This window comes from Oncorhynchus keta, chromosome 34, assembly GCF_023373465.1.
Source record: "Oncorhynchus keta strain PuntledgeMale-10-30-2019 chromosome 34, Oket_V2, whole genome shotgun sequence".
Classification (NCBI taxonomy): domain Eukaryota; kingdom Metazoa; phylum Chordata; class Actinopteri; order Salmoniformes; family Salmonidae; genus Oncorhynchus; species Oncorhynchus keta.
This window is the reverse complement of record NC_068454.1, coordinates 43,331,846-43,351,075: the sequence shown is the minus strand read 5'-3', so window position 1 is coordinate 43,351,075 and position 19,230 is coordinate 43,331,846. Positions and strand designations below refer to the sequence as shown.

Here is a 19,230-nt window from a genome sequence, read left to right as displayed (position 1 = left end):
CGTTGCATTTATATTTTTGTTCAGTTTACGGCTCTGGCTAGGGCTGTGTCCTACTCATGGCCCTTAAAGGAGCATTATGTCGAATTTTTGCATTATAATGTTGTAATGGCGTTCTTCGTTTGTCGAAAGAGATTCGGACCGAAATGCAGCGTGGTTGTTACTCATGTTCTTTAATGAATGAAATGACGATACATGAAAATAACGTAATATACAAAACACAAAACGGAACGAAAAACCTAATTACAGCCTATCTGGTGAAAATACACAGAGACAGGAACAATCACCCACGAAATACACAGTGAAACCCAGGCTACCTAAATACGGTTACCCATCAGAGACAACAAGAATCACCTGACTCTGATTGAGAACCGCCTCAGGCAGCCAAGCCTATACTAGACACACCCCTAATCAACCACAATCCCAATGCCTACAAAAACCTCAATAAGACAATACAATAACCCCATGTCACACCCTGGCCTGAACAAATAATTAAAGAAAACACAAAATACTAAGACCAAGGCGTGACAAATGTCCATAATATATCTGCATTAATAGTGGAATGATAGTGGTACACTATTTATTTATTTTTTAAATTATGCTTTTGGCCTTTTACAAAATTGAGTTGAGATTTTCAGTTTTCCCATTGGTCAACAAAATTCAGTGCGTCTCTCGTTTCTGAGTTGGAGGGCTGCAGCCTCCCTCTTTGAGCAGGGTCACTCGGAGTCGTGGTCATCTTCTTCCCGAGCGCAATCAACATTGTCAGATTTTAGGCAAGCGTCCAGCCCCACTGGTTGCGGATACAGGGACCAAAAAAAAGAAGTTCAGCAAAGCGACTAAATGATAAGGCTTGTGGGGAAAAAATGAGTAAATTTGGGTAACAATTTGAAATCACTGGAGAGAAGTTATGGCCCTAAAAGGGCTGAAGCCTGATGCAGAGATGGCCTGTTTTCTGCTCGACAGGTAACATTACCAAGACGTTGTGCCAGCTACAGTAGCTAACTAATGTTATCTGTGATGTTTGTGAATGTAATGTAAAACCAGTGAGGATATTGACATAAGCATGTGTTTTTGAGCATAATGATCATTTAGAACCTACGTACATTTTGCATTGGCGGCTAGCTAACGTTTCATGTGCATTTCTCTGTTTGAGAGTGATCGAACTGTAATGGTGCTCGGCTGTAACCTTAGCAGCTGCAATGGTGCTTGGCAGTATAGTTACATCACCTTTTTGAGACTTCCAAGTGACTTACATTCTTACAGAACATTACTGAAACAATGTTAGCTAGCTAACATTATGTAGCTTGGTAGAGAGTTGACGAACAAGCTCACTTGTTAGGTTTTGTGACACACATTAGCATGCTAGCTAGCTAGATATAATAATGGGACATGCTCAAAATGTAATTAATCAACTTCTAGTTAGGAAAAGGCCCCACCACAATTCACTCCAAGGAAAGTGTTACCTCTGCCTGCTTTATCAAGCATTGGAGCACCACACTGTCAGATAGGTGAGAACACATGCTTAATTTCATTAGGAGAATAGATAAATACCTTTTTCCTATTCCATTCAATGATGGCTATTGAGTAGTGAGATCTTTCTTGTGTGAGACACGTTTTTGTGTCCCTCTGTTTGTGCCGGCCTTCTTTGAGCAGGCTATGTGGGGGCGTATCTCTGGTACTGTCATGTCTCTCTCTCTCCAGTATTCAAAATGTTTGCCATGGAGCACCATGGAAGCAACATGGAAGCAACAGAAGGCGAAAACAGGCTGCACTAACTTTTTTTTTGCGCCTTCTGTTGCCTCCATGGTGCTCCCACCTAGCTCAACCTCTCCAGGCTATTTCAGAAACTCATCCCTCCTTTAGAAAAAGACAGTAGGTTATACCCCAAGCATGTAGTATATTCATTACTGTAAAACATTTTGAATACTGGGAGACATGAACTATTCCCAGTCATATTCCCGGAAGTCTCAGCCCACAGTGAAACATGGGTTGCTGACAGGTGACTTTGTATTGGCCACAAACATTTTCCTGTCTGGGAATAATTACCTTTTCTAATTCATGAACATGGGGATGGTTTCCAGTGGCACCTTTTTCAATATTCAAGACTGGTACTGTGTGGACTTAATACATTTGTTCTGGAAGGGCTGTGATCATTGACCGTCTGCAAATTAAAGACATTGTGGTAGCCCTAGGTAAAACTTAATTGTTTCTGTGCTTACAGTACACCACAAGCATTTACCATGGATGTCCTGCTTTTTTATTTATTACTTCATGTCTCTTTCGAATTCAGCTGATGGCCACGTGGACTGGCCAGGCTACTGTGCACAGTATTGCACCTCCACTACATTGGCGAATGACTCCATAGACATCTCCATAGTGAACATTGACAAGAGGGAAACCCAGAGAAACTCTGTCATCATGGGGAGAGAGGCATTCATTAGGACCATGGATCAGCTGATTACGGAGATTCCGCCAAAATAAATCTGCACAGACGCACATGTACAGATTTCTGCTCTATTGAGTACGTTTGGTTATGAACATGCACATCAAATGTTTATTTTGCAAGATTGAATCGCTTTAGAAAAATATATAATGTTTTTTTCAGACTCAGTGAAACGAAAATTTAAAAACAGCAGTATCTCCATATGTGGCATGGAGCCAAGAACCTGGCCAAGAAAATCCATGCAGTGAATATGTAATGATAGATATTCCAGTATATATTTTTTTGGTTTTATGATGTGAAGATGTTGCTCCAGTGTTGGAAATGTTATCGTACAGATTAAAGGTACATTCCGGACCTTCATTGCAAGATTTTGAGGAAGCGATTGGAATCTGGTGGCGGGGATGTCAAGGAAAAGAAGCCTACCCCCTATTCACCCACCCAACAACTGAGGAACTTGTGCAATCACAAGTGAGAAGAGGCCTAGGTAGGTAAAAAAAAAACTTAAGGCAGGAATATTAGATTGAATTGCATCAGACCTCAGAGTGAGTTATAACAAAGCCTGTAGATGATACCTATGAAATCAATGAATAGATGTCTTTTTCTAAGTTCACATTATCGGTACACTTAACCTCCACATTCCTCATTCTTTCCCTCCCCCCTAGGGTTGGGTGAACCTCGAGACCATGCAGGGGTACCAGAAACCTCCTCCTCCAACCCTGTGAGAAACCCAGGTAGTAACCCACATACAGTACATACAAACTGTTTTCCACCAAGTACATTACAATAACCGAATTTGAAAGAAGTGGCTTCATTTAGTTTTTGCCCTACAGAATTCTTTGCCCCACATAGTAACAATTCAATGTTTTCTGACTACTGTTGGAATACATCAAGATTGACAGTGAAGGACCTGATGGACCAAGACCCCTGTGAAGCCTCCACTATCAAGCAACTAACAGGAGACCTCCCTGCCTTCCTCCCAGTCCCGACCCCAAAACTGATGCAGCACTTTTTCCATGTACCAGGCCACACACAGAGACTGATGACAGGAACACACACACATGGACAGCTTAAACTCTATGGCTGACTGGCATAGTGAAGGAATGGGATGAAATTAGGATTGATATTGATATCCTTAGGCTGTGCAGAGGGCCTACAGTGCCAGACCATTTTCTTAGGTTTACTTTGTACTGTAAACATGGCCTTACTTTAGAGAGTACTTTACTTCATTAAAAAGGCCCACAGTTGTCACATGATCACCCATTCAATTTGCCAAGCAGCTCCTCCTAAAAGGCTCTTTGAAAAATCCCAACTTGCAAAATAATCATTGGTTTAGAAGACAAAATAAGAGTGACAACGTGATTCTAGCCTTTTTAAACCCCTTGCTGCACTCTATTTTGATTTAGATTGTGATCGGTGGGGTACACGTGAGGTCATTTGAATGGGGTGATCATGTGGGCTTTTAGTTCAGATGACAGTTTTTCCCAATTGCTAAAACACAATATTGCAAACTCGGCTGGTTTTATCAAAATACTTAACATAATTCACAAACCACACACCCAGACGAGGCGGCAGGGTAGCCTAGTGGTTAGAGCCTTGGACTAGTAACCGGAAGGTTGCAAGTTCAAACCCCCGAGCTGACACGGTACAAATCTGTCGTTCTGCCCCTGAACAGGCAGTTAACCCACTGTTCCCAGGCCGTCATTGAAAAATAGAATTTGTTCTTAACTGACTTGCCTGGTAAAATTAAAAAAATTAAAAAACTTCAAAATAACTCATATATCCTGCAAAATGAAGCACTGCAACCAAAACTACATATAGCATTATCAAAATCAAACGTTTGCACGAAATGGCACACACTTCATTCATATTACCAGATTTTTGTCTAACCAACTACACACTGTTGGGCATAATGAAAAGCACTCATCTTTCGTATGCTTTGCCATAATACTAAAATAGTTCAAATTGTAGAAAATTCTTCAGATGCACAGAAATATTTGCAGATACACACACATGCTGTTGAAACGCTTTATTTTTCATCAAACAAGTCAGTGCAACATATGCACAGCAGATATATTTACATTGGACTGAACAAAAATATGCTCACAAAAAAACAGTAAACTGAAAAAGACAATAGCAGAAAAAATATATAGAAAAAAAGAGGCAAGAAAAATAATTAGGCAGCATCTTGCCGCACAGCTGGTTCTGGCCACAACACCTCGTGCACATGACAGGCAATATCCTCCCTTGCCAGACATTGAGGGAAGAAGCGCCTTGAGTGCCTTATCCATCCCTGAATCGCACCCACATCAATCTCATCACATGCCTCTTCCATAGCCTGCACAAGAGGCATGCACACAAGGGGCTGCCGGTCGTACACCTTCCACCGCCATGCCGAAAATAACTCTTCTATGGGGTTCAGAAATGGTGAGTATGGTGGGAGATATTTGCACGAGAAATGGTGGGTGGTCAGCAAACCAGTTTTGGACTGGGGCTGCACGATGAAAGCTCACGTTGTCCCATACTACAACGTACCAGGTTTTTTGATGGTCTGCATCATTCATACGCTCTGGTGGTATGAGAATGTTGTGGAGTCTGTCCAGAAATGTGAGAATATGGGCTGTGTTGTATGGTCCAAGGTTGGCATGTGTCGTGGAAATTTCCTCTATTTACCAAATTATGAGAGCAAACTACACACAAGTCAGAGTCAGTTATCACAAAGTCCATCTTTAATTATATGAGCTCCATCACAACCCTGTGACTCTCAGATGAATTCAGTGTCTATCAATGAATTCTCTGAGAGTCCCTTACACATTGCAACTGAGATCCTTTATAGCAAAGACACACATAGCCAGACAGCATTGGCATAATTTATCGTTCAGCTTTGTCTCCTAAACTATGTTATTTTCTCAAACTCAGAACCATAAACAAATCCTCCATATCAACAGCCATATATCAAATCCATCCCATCTTGACAAGATCACAGAGACACATTGACTGGCACACAGACATTGTGGAGCCAAGAGATCCACGCTTGACCTCTCCCCTCTCTCCAGCCCACGTAACTTAGTCTTGACAGAGACCAGATGACTGCAAACCCCGCCACAGTATTATACAAAAACATTCTGATGAGAAGTAACTTACAAACATAAGATGAATATAAAACATCTTACCTATGTTACCAACTCATTCTGATTATTCCCCAACACATGACGGTGGAGGACACCATGCGTATTGGAAATGGCAGCGCACATTGTGATGTTCCCACCACGTTGGCCAGGAACATCTATAATGGCTCTGTGGCCAATGACGTTTCTCCCCCTTCTTCTGGTCTTTGCAAGGTTGAACCCGGCATCATCTATAAAGATGAACTCATGTGGGATTGCATGAGCATCCATTTCCAGTACTCCCTGAAAACAAAGAACAAAAGCAGTCAATATGGTGTTATCCAGTACACTGGGAAACAATGTTGCGTGTACTGTACTGCAGTCAATATTGTACTTACATCCACATATGCTCGTCTGACCTCTTTGTTTCTTTGAGAGTTTCTCTCAAGCGGCACCTTATAAAGTTGTTTCATTCTGATTTGGTTTCGCTTGAGAATGCGAGCCAATGTGGACAGACTGACTCGTTGAATGTTGCTGAATATGGTGTTGTCTTGGATGATGTGGCTTTGAATTTCTCGTAATCTGATTTCATTATTTTCCAAAACCAAGTTTACAATGGCAGCTTCCTGTACCCCGGTGAACATTTGGCCCCTTCCTCCACCATGTTTGCGTCTCTCAGTCCTTAAGAAAAACAAAAAAACAAAAATATAGGGCTTGGAGAATACAGCCTAAAGATATTTCCCCCACAGTAGAGTAAATTCTACAGGAAATTTGTGCAGTTAGTGTATGACATCAGCCATTCATGAAGTAAACAGGTGTCACCCAACTGATACACTATGACATGGGGTGTACTACATAGTGTGAAAGAAATGTTGGTTACATACCTGTACTCCAGTCTAAATGTCTGGATGATACAGGCGACAGTAAAATGGCTCAAGTTGGGCTGCACTCTCTGTCCAGCCTCTCGCATTGTCAGCCCATGGTTGATGACATGATCAACTAAGGTTGCTCTGATTTCCTTTGAAAGTTGTCGTCTTTGGCCATGAACTCCTCTACCAGCTCTACCCCTACCTCTCACTCTTCCTCTTCCTCCCCCTCTCATTCTCACCCTTCCTCTTCCTCTCTCTGCAACTGCTTCCATTGTTGTTGTAGGTGCTCACCTGTGGTCTTTTCATAGTGCTTACTTCCTGATTGAAGTGGTACCATTTAACCATTGAGGTGTTTGGCCAGGTGGCACATGTATTGGCCAATTAGCTCATGTTGTGTCATTTTGAATGGCAGTGTTTTGAAATGGCAAGCATGTCACTTTATGTCAGATAGTTGTGTCTTGTGCAGAGAACCGTGTGCAGTGCATTTAAAAAGTGCCATTTTGAATTGCTTGTCATTTTAGTGTGTTAGCAATTGGAAATAACTGTAAGTCTATAGAGGTCTTTAAACAGCTAAATCCATTGATCCACCTATGCTGCTACGTCTTACCCGGACCACCTGTCAGCCATAGATCTATTAACAGATATTGTTGGCCTCTTTACCCTCTAATCCTCCCATCCCTGTGTTCTTGGGGCTCTACCTGCCTCTAGGGGTGTATATTATGTCTGGGCTCGAACACAAATCTTTTATTTCTCGTTAGGTGACAATTGACACAAGGTTCTGGATCTTCAGTGTTTTTGATCTGGTTATATTCAGGTTTCTGTTTTAGCCTTTTATCAGTTGACAATTTTTCTCGGTAGCTAAGCGTTATCTTGCGCTTGATCATGTTCACATTGTATCTTAAGTCCTTAAAGCTGGAATCAGCAAGTCGTCTGCGATCCCCAGGGCGCACCTCTTCTTTTGTTATTTCATTTTGAACGAAACCCAACACTTACCTCTTTCTCACCTCTCTTTTCGGGTCGAGTTGATATAGATCCAATACTAATGATGATGCTTGTTCAGTAGAACATTAAAAAACCAAACAACGTTCTCCCTGCAACCACAACTGTTTATCTATGACTACCTAGCAGCTGTTTACATTCTAACTCTCTCACGGATGTTCATGCAGGGGGTAGTTGTGTTTTTATATCCCAATTGAAAACTCCTCTGGAATATCAGTACCGTAACCTAATAATTGCATGCCTATGTCTTATTTCACTGGGCATCCCATGTCTCATTGAATATCAAGGCTTCTAGTAAGTTATCATTTACCTGCATAGACCTGGCACAAGTAACGTTAACTGTTGTTTTGAGGGTGACATTTGAACCGTATGATTATTATCAATGGTAACCAATTTTCAATGCAGACAAATGTCTAAAATGTGTACATTTTTTTACATTTGAAACTTTATATCCAGAAAAATAAACAAATGTAAAAAGATTATTTATTCAAGCACACAATAAAATCTGATGTTTTCCCACTTCAATTTTGTTGTGCTGGGAGAAAGTGCAGTGATGACACTTTTGTGTGAGAAGTAAACAAGCAACCTTTTAGAATCTTTGATATGACATGATGTGCCCAGTAAGGTTTTTGATGTCCTGAAGATGCACCTGGCTGGTGTTTGTGTGTGGAGAATGCAAAATGAGGGAGAGGTTGTGTTCTTTTCACAGCAAGTGACATGATGCCATACTAATGTCAATAAGTGTCTGACAAAGGACACTCTTTGGGTATAACACTAGCATGTCATCCTGCCACACGCATATAAAATCCTAGCACCCAGGGTGGAACCGATTGCACTGTGAATGGGGATAAGGGAAAGTGTCCCTGATTCTCCAAACACAGTAACTGGGGATGACAACCAAGAGCACCATGCTGCCACATCAAATTGTGTGTAGGCAGCTTGCCGGTACTCCCGGGGATCATCTGCTGGCTCTGTTGCATCATGGTATGCAATGGTGCCAGAGGGGAAGGCTGCCGTTTTACTGGCTACTGACCAACTTCGCTATTTAGTTGTTTTTTTGTGTCGTTTAACTTATTTTGTACACAATGTTGCTGCTACCTTCTCTTATGACCAAAACGAGCTTCTGGACACCAGAACAGCGATTACTTACCTCAAACTGGACGAAGATGTTTTCTTTAAATAGTCTGACGCGAATGATATACTGCTTCCCAGAGAACAGGCCCTCCTCCCCATCATTTGCGTGAATAACATACAGAAATACAAGGGAAGGAGGTCTGGGTGCTTGTGAGAATTCGTCGGCAAGTGAGTAAACCACCACAACCCTCTGTATTATTGGCCAACGTGCAATCATTGGAAAACAAACTGGATGATCTACGATTAAGAATATCCTACCAACGGGACATTAAAAACTGTAATATCTTATGTTTCACTGAGACTTGGCTGAACAACGACACAGATTATCAAGAGCTGGCTGGCTTCTCCGTTTTTCGGCAGGACAAAGCAGCTCCATCTGGTAAGATGAGGGGTGGGGTGTGTGTCTATTTGTCAATAACTGCTGCTGCGTGATATCTATTATTAATGAAGCCTCGAGGTATTGCTCGCCTGAGGTAGAATACCTCCTTATAAGCTGTAGACCACACTATCTACCAAGAGAATTCACATATTAGTCGTAGCTGTCTATTTACCACCACAAACTGATGCTGGCTCAAAGACCTCAATCAACCAGCTGTATAAGGCCAAAAGCAAACAAGAAAAATGCTCACCCAGAAACGACACTCCTAGTGGCCGGGGACTTTAATGCAGGCAAACTTAAATCCTTTTTACCTCATTTCAACCAGCATGTCACATGTGCAACCAGAGAAAAAACAAACTCTAGACAGCCTTTACTCCACACACAGAAAGGCATACAAAGCTCTCCCTCGCCATTCCATTTTGCAAATCTGACCATAATTCTATCCTCCTGATTCTTGCCTACAAGTAAACGCTAAAGCAGGAAGTACCAGTGACTTGCTCAATACAGAAGTTGTCAGACGATGCGGATGCTATACTACAGCACTGTTTTGCTAGCACAGACTGGAATATGCTCTGGAATTCATCCAGTGGCATTGAGGAGTATACCACCTCAGTCACCGGCTTCATCAATAAGTGCATCGACGATGTCGTCCACACGGTGACCATACGTGCATTTCCCATCCAGAAGCCATGGATTACAGGCAACATCTGCACCGAGCTAAAGGCTAGAGCTTCTGTTTCAAAGATCGGGACACTAATCTGGAAGCTTATAAGAAATCCCTCTATGCATTCAGACGAACCATCAAACAGGCAAAGCATCAATATAGGACTAAGATTGAATCCTACTTCACTGGCTGTGACACTCGTCGGATGTGGCAGGGCTTAAACTATTACAGACTACAATGGGGAAACCCAGCTGCGAGCTGCCCAGTGACACAAGCCTACCAGACGAGCTAAATGCCTTTTATGCTCACTTTGAGGCAATAAACACAGAAGCGTGCATGAAAGCACCAGCTGTTCCAGACGACTGTGATCACGGTCTCTGTAGCCGATGTGAGCAAGACCTTTAAACAGGTCAACATTCACAAGGCCGTGGGACCAGACGGATTACCAGGATGTGCACTCCGAGCATGCACTGACCCACTGGCAAGTGTCTTCACTGACATTTTCAACCTGTCCCTGACCTAGTCTGCAATACCAACATGTTTCAAGCAGACCAGCATAGTCCCTGTGCCCAAGAGCACTAAGGTAACCTGCCTAAATGACTACCGACCCATAGCACTCACATCTGCAGCCATGAAGTGCTTTGAAAGGCTGGTCATGGCTCACATAAACACCATTATCCCAGAAACCCTTGACCCACTCCAATTTGCATACCACCTCAACAGATCCACAGATGATGCAATTTCGCTTTCCCACCTGGACAAAGGGAACACCTATGTGAGAATGCTATTCATTGACTGCAGCTCAGAGTTCAACACCATAGTGCCCTCAAAGCTCATCACTACGCTAAGGTCCCTGGGACTAAACACCTCCCTCTGCAACTGGATCCTGGACTTCCTGAAGGGCCGCCCCCAGGTGGAAAGGGTAGGTAACAACACATTTGCCACGCTGATCCTCAACACTGGGGCCCCTCAGGGGTGCTTGCTCATTCCCCTCCTGTATTCCCTGTTCAATCATGACTGCGTGGCCAGGAACAACTCCAACACCATTAAGTTTGCCGACAACACATCAGTGGTCACAGACAACAATGAGACAGCCTATAGGGAAGAGGTCAAAGACCTGGCCGTGTGGTGCCAGGATAACAACCTTTCCCTCAACGTGATCAAGACAAAGGACTACAGGAAAAGGAGGACCGAGCACGCCCCCATTCTCATCGACGGGCTGTAGGTGGGCAAGTAGAGCTTCAAGTTCCTTGGTGTCCACATCACCAACAAATGATCATGGTCCAAACACACCAAGACAGTTGTGAAGATGGAACGACAAAGCCCTTTCCCATTAAGGAGAAGGAAAAGATTTGGCCTGGGTCCTCAGATCATCAAAAGGTTCTACAGCTACACCATTGAGAACATACTGACTGATTGCATCACTGCCTGCTATGGCAACTTCTCGGCCTCCGACCGCAAGGCACTACAGAGGGTAGTGCGTACGGCCCAGTACATCACTGGGACCAAGCGTCCTGCCATCCAGGGCCTCTATACCAGAAGAAGGCGCTAAAAATTGTCAGACTCCATCCACCCTAGTCATAGACTGTTCTCTCTGCTACAACATGGCAAGCGGTACCGGAGCGTCAAGTCTAGGTAGGTTCAAGAGGCTTCTTAACAGCTTCTACCCCCAAGTGATAAGACTCCTGAACAGCTAATCAAATGGCTACTCAGACTATTTGCATTGCCCCCCACCCCTTTTTTACGCTGTTGCTACTCTCTGTTTACCCCTACCTACATGTACATATTACCTCAATTTCCTTGACTAACCTGTGCCCCCCCACATTGACTCTGTACTGGTACCCCCTGTATATAGCCTCACTACTGTTATTTTACAGCTGCTCTTTAAATGTTTGTAATGTTTTTTTAAACTTTTATTTTTTTATTTTTTTAACTTAACACTTATTTTTCTTAACTGCATTGTTGGTTAATGGCTTGTATGTAAGCATTTCACTGTAAGGTCTACATTTGTTGTATTCAGCACGTGTCAAATAACATTTTATTTGATTTAATATTAGCCAAAACACTTACGCTTCAGAGAGCTTCCCATTTGGACCGTCAGGTGTGGCACGTTGTCTCCAGTTGATCCTGGGCATTCTGAAGAAAGTCTACAACACACCAGGATTGATGAGCGACAAGAAATCTGAGTGTTTAGTTACACACACGCCATCTTCGGTCTGATGTTCTACCTTCTCCATTATCGGAATAAGCTGGTCCCATTCTCAACAACCAAGACGCTCACTGTCTGTTGGTAGAGGTAGGCATCCCACAACAGCACCACCACTCACCATGTATTCTGGGAAGAGCCTGAGTTTCCTCCTCATCTGCTCAGTCCTGTCTCTCTCCAGCTCTTTTTCTCTCGGTCAATCCCGAAATGGAAGACCCCGCCCCGATATGGCACAACTGTACCATTCTGAAAATTAGGCAGGTCTCCAATTTCCTTTTCGTTCTCCATCTGACAAATACTGTGAGGGTGTGAGAACATAAAATTGATTACGTCCTTCAACCACGCCAACCTCGAAGTCCCAACCAGTGGCACACATGAATCTACTTCCTGGATTTCAATACGGGAAGAAAAACAAATATATTGGTAAAACTCTGCCAAATGAAATAATTTATCTGAAAAATTGTGCAGAGAAAGTCATTATGAGGATTACTGCAGTCATGGGAGGCCAGAGCAGTGTGTTTGGGAGGGATTTATGATGTACTTTGATGTTGCATGGGGTTTCTATTGGGAAGGCGGGGATAGAATCAGTTTATTACCTACATCTAAATTCTCAGGCCCTAAAAACTGTCTGGGGTGCTGACAAACAAAAGGGGTAAACTTCCCTTTTAACCAGGCCCTTAAAGGTACAGCACAATAACACATTCATCTAATCAGTTATAGAACTGAAATGTCCTATGAATGATAATTTTGCTAATACACAGATTATTTTTCAAATTTAGCCATCATTTTTCATTTATTGCCAATATTCCTGAGTTGTTAAGTTCATAATAAATATCATTTTAGTACATTTTAATATTTAAATGTTATGTCCAATATGTAATTTGTATTTTATGTGTAACTGTCGATCTTTATTCCAGTTTGTTTTCCCAGTCACAATAGAGCCATTAGTAACTATGTTTTCTCCTCCCTTTTCAGCACTTTTGCTGGATCTTCAAAGCTATACAGCGTGGTCTCTAAGGGACCATTTTGAGTGGGCTGCGGACTATTCCGAAAGTTTTGGCATGGTCTATGTGAACCACTCTGACCCCAACCTTCCACGTATACCCAAGAGCTCTGCAGTGCGCTACACCACCATCAAAAGGTGTAATAGCTTCCCTGACCCTGCACTGGGGCCTCAAAAGTGTTTGAATCCTGACGCTGATGGTAGAGTGAACCTTAATCTTTACTTTGTTATATTTTCCTGCCCTCTAAACAGTATGCACAATTGGGATTATTGGGATTTTAAAATGAGAAGGCATCTGTTCTTGATGCAGATTTAACTAGTAAACAATGCAAAAATGTAATAGATGCCTATTTTGTACACTGATTGAATTCCAAACTCTGTGTCTTGGATTTATTCCTGAAGAAACAGAATGACACCTACCACCCTTCCTCCTCCTCCCATGCCAGTCCAGAGTGTGAGCATCCTGTGATATCTCACCTGGCAATGCTGACGTGGCTCTCTATGTCATCTTCTCTCTCACCATTATGGCCACAGTTAGAGCCATTGGTATGACCTGGGGCTTCCTCAGGAGAAAGAAAATAGTCAAATGGAGGCACTGTGGAAACCACGAAGGTGGCTAGAATGTGAAGGCTATCCCAGTATGAATAGTTCTACCTACCTACCTTAATTTCACCAGTTTCTCACAGGAAAATAATCCAACTGCAACAAGAAATTTGAATTATTATGTGGATATCTAAAGGGGAGTTTTTTTAATTTTCAATCTTCCTGTGTTTGATCCCCGAACCCATTTTTTATATATAGTTTTTCATTACATTCTATTCCAAATCTGAATGTCCCTGTACACATTTTTCTTAACAACAATTCCACTGTGCCATAAATCCATGTTTGAATGAAGCTGTTTACAACAGCAAAATATGCAAATATGTATTTATGGGACAGTGGAACATTAAAATAATAAGTGCAGAGACATCATTCAGAATGGGATTCTGATGTAATAAGAGTTGGTTTGGAGTGTTGTAGTATTTTCTAGCATTCTTTAGACACGTTTTCATCATGCATTGTAGATAATGGGAAGTGATGAAGCAGCAAAAATATGTCTACCAATTTTCTAACGAAACAATATATTATTACTTACATGCACAGAAAGTTGAAAAGCATCAAATGTAAAAATGGTTAACTTCCACTTTGATGGACATTTTTGCAGGGGTTAATAAATGTTTTGTTAGGACAAATCAAGTCTCTAAAAAGTGGAAATTACAAATTTTAGCAGCCTTTTTAAACCTCCTCCCACACCAAGTGGTGTATGACGATATCCGGTTGTTGTCTGTAGTCTTCCCCAAAATTTGAACATGGAGTTTACCCAGTCACTGCTCAATTTGCCAAAGTTCGGCATGAGTGAACAATATAGTTCTTCCACGAACACTATACAGTATCTTCAACTATCAAGGTAAGTTAGTACTTGAAGAAACCAGTTGAAATAGCTAGCTAACTAGCCAACTTAGCTAGCTACCTAACAGTAGCTAAGACGTTACCAAATTGGTTAGTGCTAACATGAGTTAGCCAGATAATGTTACTTAATATTTGTCAGACTTAGCTAGCTAACTAATTAACGTTAATTATTTGGCCAGCCACTCTCAGTAACGTTAAGCGTAGCAATGGTAACTTATTAGCATACATCACTTTAATGTTGTCACCGAATATTCTTCTTTCTTTCTCTGTTGTGAATGTGCATTGAAAAACCATAGTAGACCAGGAGGAGGCAGTGGTAGTAAGGGCAAGGTACCACAGGTCAATGAGGAAGAATGAGGAGCCCCATTCACTGCAGGTTACGAGAAATGAAAGGTAGTTTAGTTCTTAGTGTTGCTGCGGTTGCAGTTTACCTGTGTTTTGTTCATATGTTCAAAATAATCAAAAACTCGGTTGTATCTGTTCTCATGTCTCTGGACATGCAGTAGGCCTAGTTCCTTTGTAATTACTGTAAATCTAAAGCAGGATCACATTCAAATGTAGTGTAGTAACCTTTTACAGTTAATTTGTTATGTTTTAATGTGAGAATTGAAGAGGAATCATGACTTTCATGCCACAGATAATCAAGGACAGTATGACGACTATGTCTTGACAATGTATTGATTAATGTGACGACTGCTGCTCATCGAATGATTAACGGTTTATAATTACGTGACTAAATGAATCCAGGTAATTATTAACTCATTAACCTGGGGAGCCATGGAAAAGTTATTATTTCCCAAATTAACTCAAAGAATATCAGAATATTGATTTTCCAACAAATAGGGATTTCAAAAGAGAGAGTGCACGAGAGAAAAACACACTTGGGTGCATTTGTCATCTATGCTTATTTTAATCCTAACCTTGCCCCGAACTGCCGCTCTTATGGGTCAGAATATAATGATGTAATTACGTGTTGAAGGTCTCCGATGGGGTGTCTCTGTGTGGACCGGACTCGGACTTCTCTGATGATGGTTTGTCTTCGGTTACCGGGTGTAACTCTGTTTATCCTCACAATGTCAGTGTCTTTTCTCTGAGTGGTCTGTTTGGTCTTTGGAGGTGGGCTAATCAGCCGTGTGGATGATTCCAGCGTGGGAATGAAAACAGTGTAGACACACGATTCATTGGAGTGGTGACCGGATGGTCCTGCTTGAATTCACCCCCTTAGAAACAGCTACTCACCTCTAGCATAGGTTGTAAAAAGGTTCCTTTGTCTTCTTCAACCTCGTGTTGCGATTTGGGTTCGCTGACCACTCAGACCTTGGCTGCAGCTCAGGGTCACTTAGTCTGATATATTAATTCTTAACTCACGTGTTTTATACCCTCTGGTCAGAAATTGGCATTTATGCCTTCAGGGCAATTCTCTGGGCGTAACTAGTTACGAGGGAAGGTCTGGATGTTACTCAGATCCAATTTAGACAACTAACTTCAACTTTACAAAAACATTATCTTTGATCGGGACATTTTCCACACAACATACAGTATGCAAACCTCAAGTACATAGTGTGAAAACTCTTCAAGTTACAATGTATGTTATTAACTTTTAATAACATAACAAAAACAACATTCATTTTCATATTCCATCTCTCGTCACTGTTACCATTTTGGCTGACGAAACATATTGTCCCAAAGTCCATTTATTGCATGTTAATGTTCTGAGGCAGGTTATTCATAGGCCCATCATGCATCCCATTCCTCCATAGTGAGAGGACAAAGGGATTTTGTCTGCTGCCTTGTGATTTACAATGGGCGTGAGGTGTTATAAACCCCCCTCTCCCACCTCTTCCTCTCTGGTGGGTGTGAAAGATGTCTCTGTAGGATTGTGGTCCATTTTAACCTGACCAGAACAGGACAGTCATGACAACTATGTGATGATTCCCCCCCCAACCCCTTACATCATTTAGATCAAATTGCGAGCACCCAAGGAACCCATCATTATAAACCGCTTCTTCTGTTCATGTGCAGCTGGGAGAGCTTTGTGCAATCACTCTTCCAGACAGCACATTACACCACAATGGGGTTGAAGACTGTGCCACCACCATTGCCTTGCACAGGGGTACTGTCGTCATGGCACAGGCCAAGGACAGGTGAGTTTTGAAATGGAACATTTTTCATATTAAAATCATAGAGAGCACACATTTAGCATTTTTGTGAACTCATATTGCTGCACACTGTTTTACATTCATCCTGAATCTTTTGTATGATTTTTGTTAACCAGGGGATTCGATCAGAGCTCAATGATGAAATGGTTGAGAGGAAGCCAAGGACATCAAGCAGGAGTGGCATAAAATCCACTATTTACCAAGCAGTCTCTGGTGAGGTGCAATTCTCTTTAAACAAGTTGGCATCCCTAGGCTGTCCCCATTATACTCACACGTTGCCTTCACTCGTGTGTTGACATTTATTGGACTAGAGTTTTGCAATCTTGACTGACATTCATTCCTCGTCTATTCTGCTTTATGTGTTTCAAGGCCCCTTCCTGACATCATGGTGCCATCTGCTGGATCAGGTTTATGGAGCATGAGACCACAGCCTGCCATTGCCAATGTGCTGCATGGACTGGAAGAAATGACTCTGATTCTAGATTTTGGTCCAGTGCCCTGCGGGTCAGTGCTGTCATATCAGTCTCCCCCAACTGTCACCAGAGAGATTCTACATCATCCAGATATGCATGCATTCCCTCAAATCCCAGTAAAAGAAACTCAATTGCACAGCCATTTTACATTTGTCCTTACTTGCACTCAGTTTTGCCACTTGGATAGCATAAAGGTGTCCCCAGCATTGCCATCTGCTATTGAGAACGACACGGTCGAGCAGTCTGCCTGTCCACTATGGACGGAAATGAGGAAACCATGTGTGACTGCTAGCCGGTTTAGGGATGCATGCCACATGTGGGAAGTCATCTAGCTAGGCCTTATCAATGAGACTGTTTAAAGGTGACCAAAAACTGAAGCTATGAGAAGAGTCTTCAGTTTGAGCCAGAGGTTCTACAGAACTACTCTGAATGATTGAATGTCTTGATCAAAACTTGTGGTTTCTTTGTGTGCCCAGATTCACCCCATCTTGGGGAATGCCCTGATGGGAAAGTTTATGACCCTTCTGCAGCACAACCCTTTGGGCTAGCTGAGAAAGTGCCCTGATGTTGAGTGTACCTGATGTGAAGCACTTTACGTTTGTCAATGGCCAAGGCCAAGCTCAAACATGGCTACAAATCTCCCTGGCAAGTCCAGAGCCAACTGGCTGTAACCGGTTTAGATTGGTGCGACTTCCTTACAAGCACTAGAATTGACATTACAGTAGAGAGAGATGGAGAGATGCTTTGATAGTGTTCATAGACAAAACAAAGGCCTTAAAATGTCCAATCTTCTCGGCCACATGTCAATAGTACCACACCACATCAATACAGTTCAAATAACAATACACAAACTCGCAAGCAACCTTCCTTTAAATAAAATGTCAACCCAAATACGTCTGGCAGGGCAATAATAGGCCAGTGACACAGATCATCAAAGGGAAGCGCATTGAAATAAAATAAATTCTGCTGCAGTGAAAAGCACTGGAGCGATAGAGAGAGAGATGGTCTTAGCTGTTGACTTCAGGCTTGCAGTTGCACAGTCTGTCCGTCTGATGGTTTGTATGTCAAAGTTTCGCAACGATGTTGCTACTAATCCATGCGATCAATAACCGGGTGCGGTCCCAAAATATAACTACGACCTAGAGCGGTAACACCGGTGATCGAGTTAAAGACTTTACAAACTAAGCACTCTGTAAATAAACAAGACTTCTGCAGCGTTGCACATACTATCAAACTGCCGCACCTCCCGAGAGTTCATTCCAGAGAGCCGGAAGAGCCATCTTTATTTCCTCCTTTCTTACTGCTGATGCGCTCTTAAAGTGGCAGCGCACGGTGAGGCTCCGTGCAGGATTTTGCCACACTCCTCGCCCCATGAAAAAGTTGAGCCTGAAGAAACAGAGGTTGCAGGCTTTGGCAATTTAATGTTTCTAATACACAAAACCAGGGAAGTCCTCATCATCAGAGTCCTCCAAGAAGAGTTCCTGCAGGTGTTGCTTTTGCCTGTAATCCAGCTCTTCTGCCGTAGGGTTGCAGGGCTTTAGGTCAACAGCATGGACTGTCCTAATATCTTCCCCTGTGTCCTCCAAACAGGCCAAGTAGTTCACCGGCCCCAATTGCTGCACCACATGATATGGACATTTACATCTCAAAGCTAGCTTGGCAGTGAACTGCTTGGATCCATTTGATAGATGATGAGAACGGACCCAGACACAATACTTGGATGGGAAACACACGTCTCGTCTATGTTTGTCATAGTTTGAGCAGCCGTTGTTTGGCTTTGATTCTGCTGGCCTCAACTCTGGCTAGCAAGGTGTGGTGGTGTTGGACTGCATCAAGCGCTGGGAAGTTAGGTGAAACATTGGAACTTTGCAAGACTCTGTTCATCTGACCTTTTAGTGGTCTTCAACAGATGGAATTCGGCAGGAGTGAACCCAGAAGTCTCCTGGACCGCAGAGTTCAGCGCCATGCAAAACTCAGGAAGCTGCTGATCACACCTTGTGTGCTGATCCTCCACGAATGAATCAATAATTCCCTTCAGGGTTCGGTTTACCCTCTCGGTCAGGTTGGTCTGAGGATGGTAGGCCATGGTCAGCTTGGCATCTTACACCCCAGTAGGTACAGAGCTCTTTGTAGATTCCTGATATGAACTGAAGACCTCGGTCAGAGAGAATTTGGTCTGGAATCCCGAATCTGGTCAAGACCTCCCTTCCCATAACTAGAGAAATGGCAGGATGCAGTGGTTTTGCAGTTGAAACAACTCCACTACCACCAATAAAAATTAATTCCGGGTCCCCCGGCTGGGAGGAAAATTCCCAGCATTTAATTGGGATGGTTCACTACGGTCTGCTGCA

General features: G+C 42.6%; 1 protein-coding gene across 1 annotated transcript; it reads right to left on the bottom strand.

Annotated features, from left to right (window-relative positions):
* Window positions 1–5,456: 5,456 nt before the first annotated feature.
* LOC127915112 (uncharacterized) lies at window positions 5,457–12,241 on the bottom strand. Its single transcript, XM_052493927.1, has 4 exons — window positions 11,917–12,241; window positions 11,660–11,736; window positions 5,943–6,225; window positions 5,457–5,847 (listed from the first exon to the last, which is right to left on the bottom strand). Exons 1-4 carry the CDS (start codon window positions 11,950–11,952, stop codon window positions 5,611–5,613), a joined length of 633 nt encoding a protein of 210 aa, XP_052349887.1. The 5' UTR covers window positions 11,953–12,241; the 3' UTR covers window positions 5,457–5,610.
* Window positions 12,242–19,230: the final 6,989 nt, after the last annotated feature.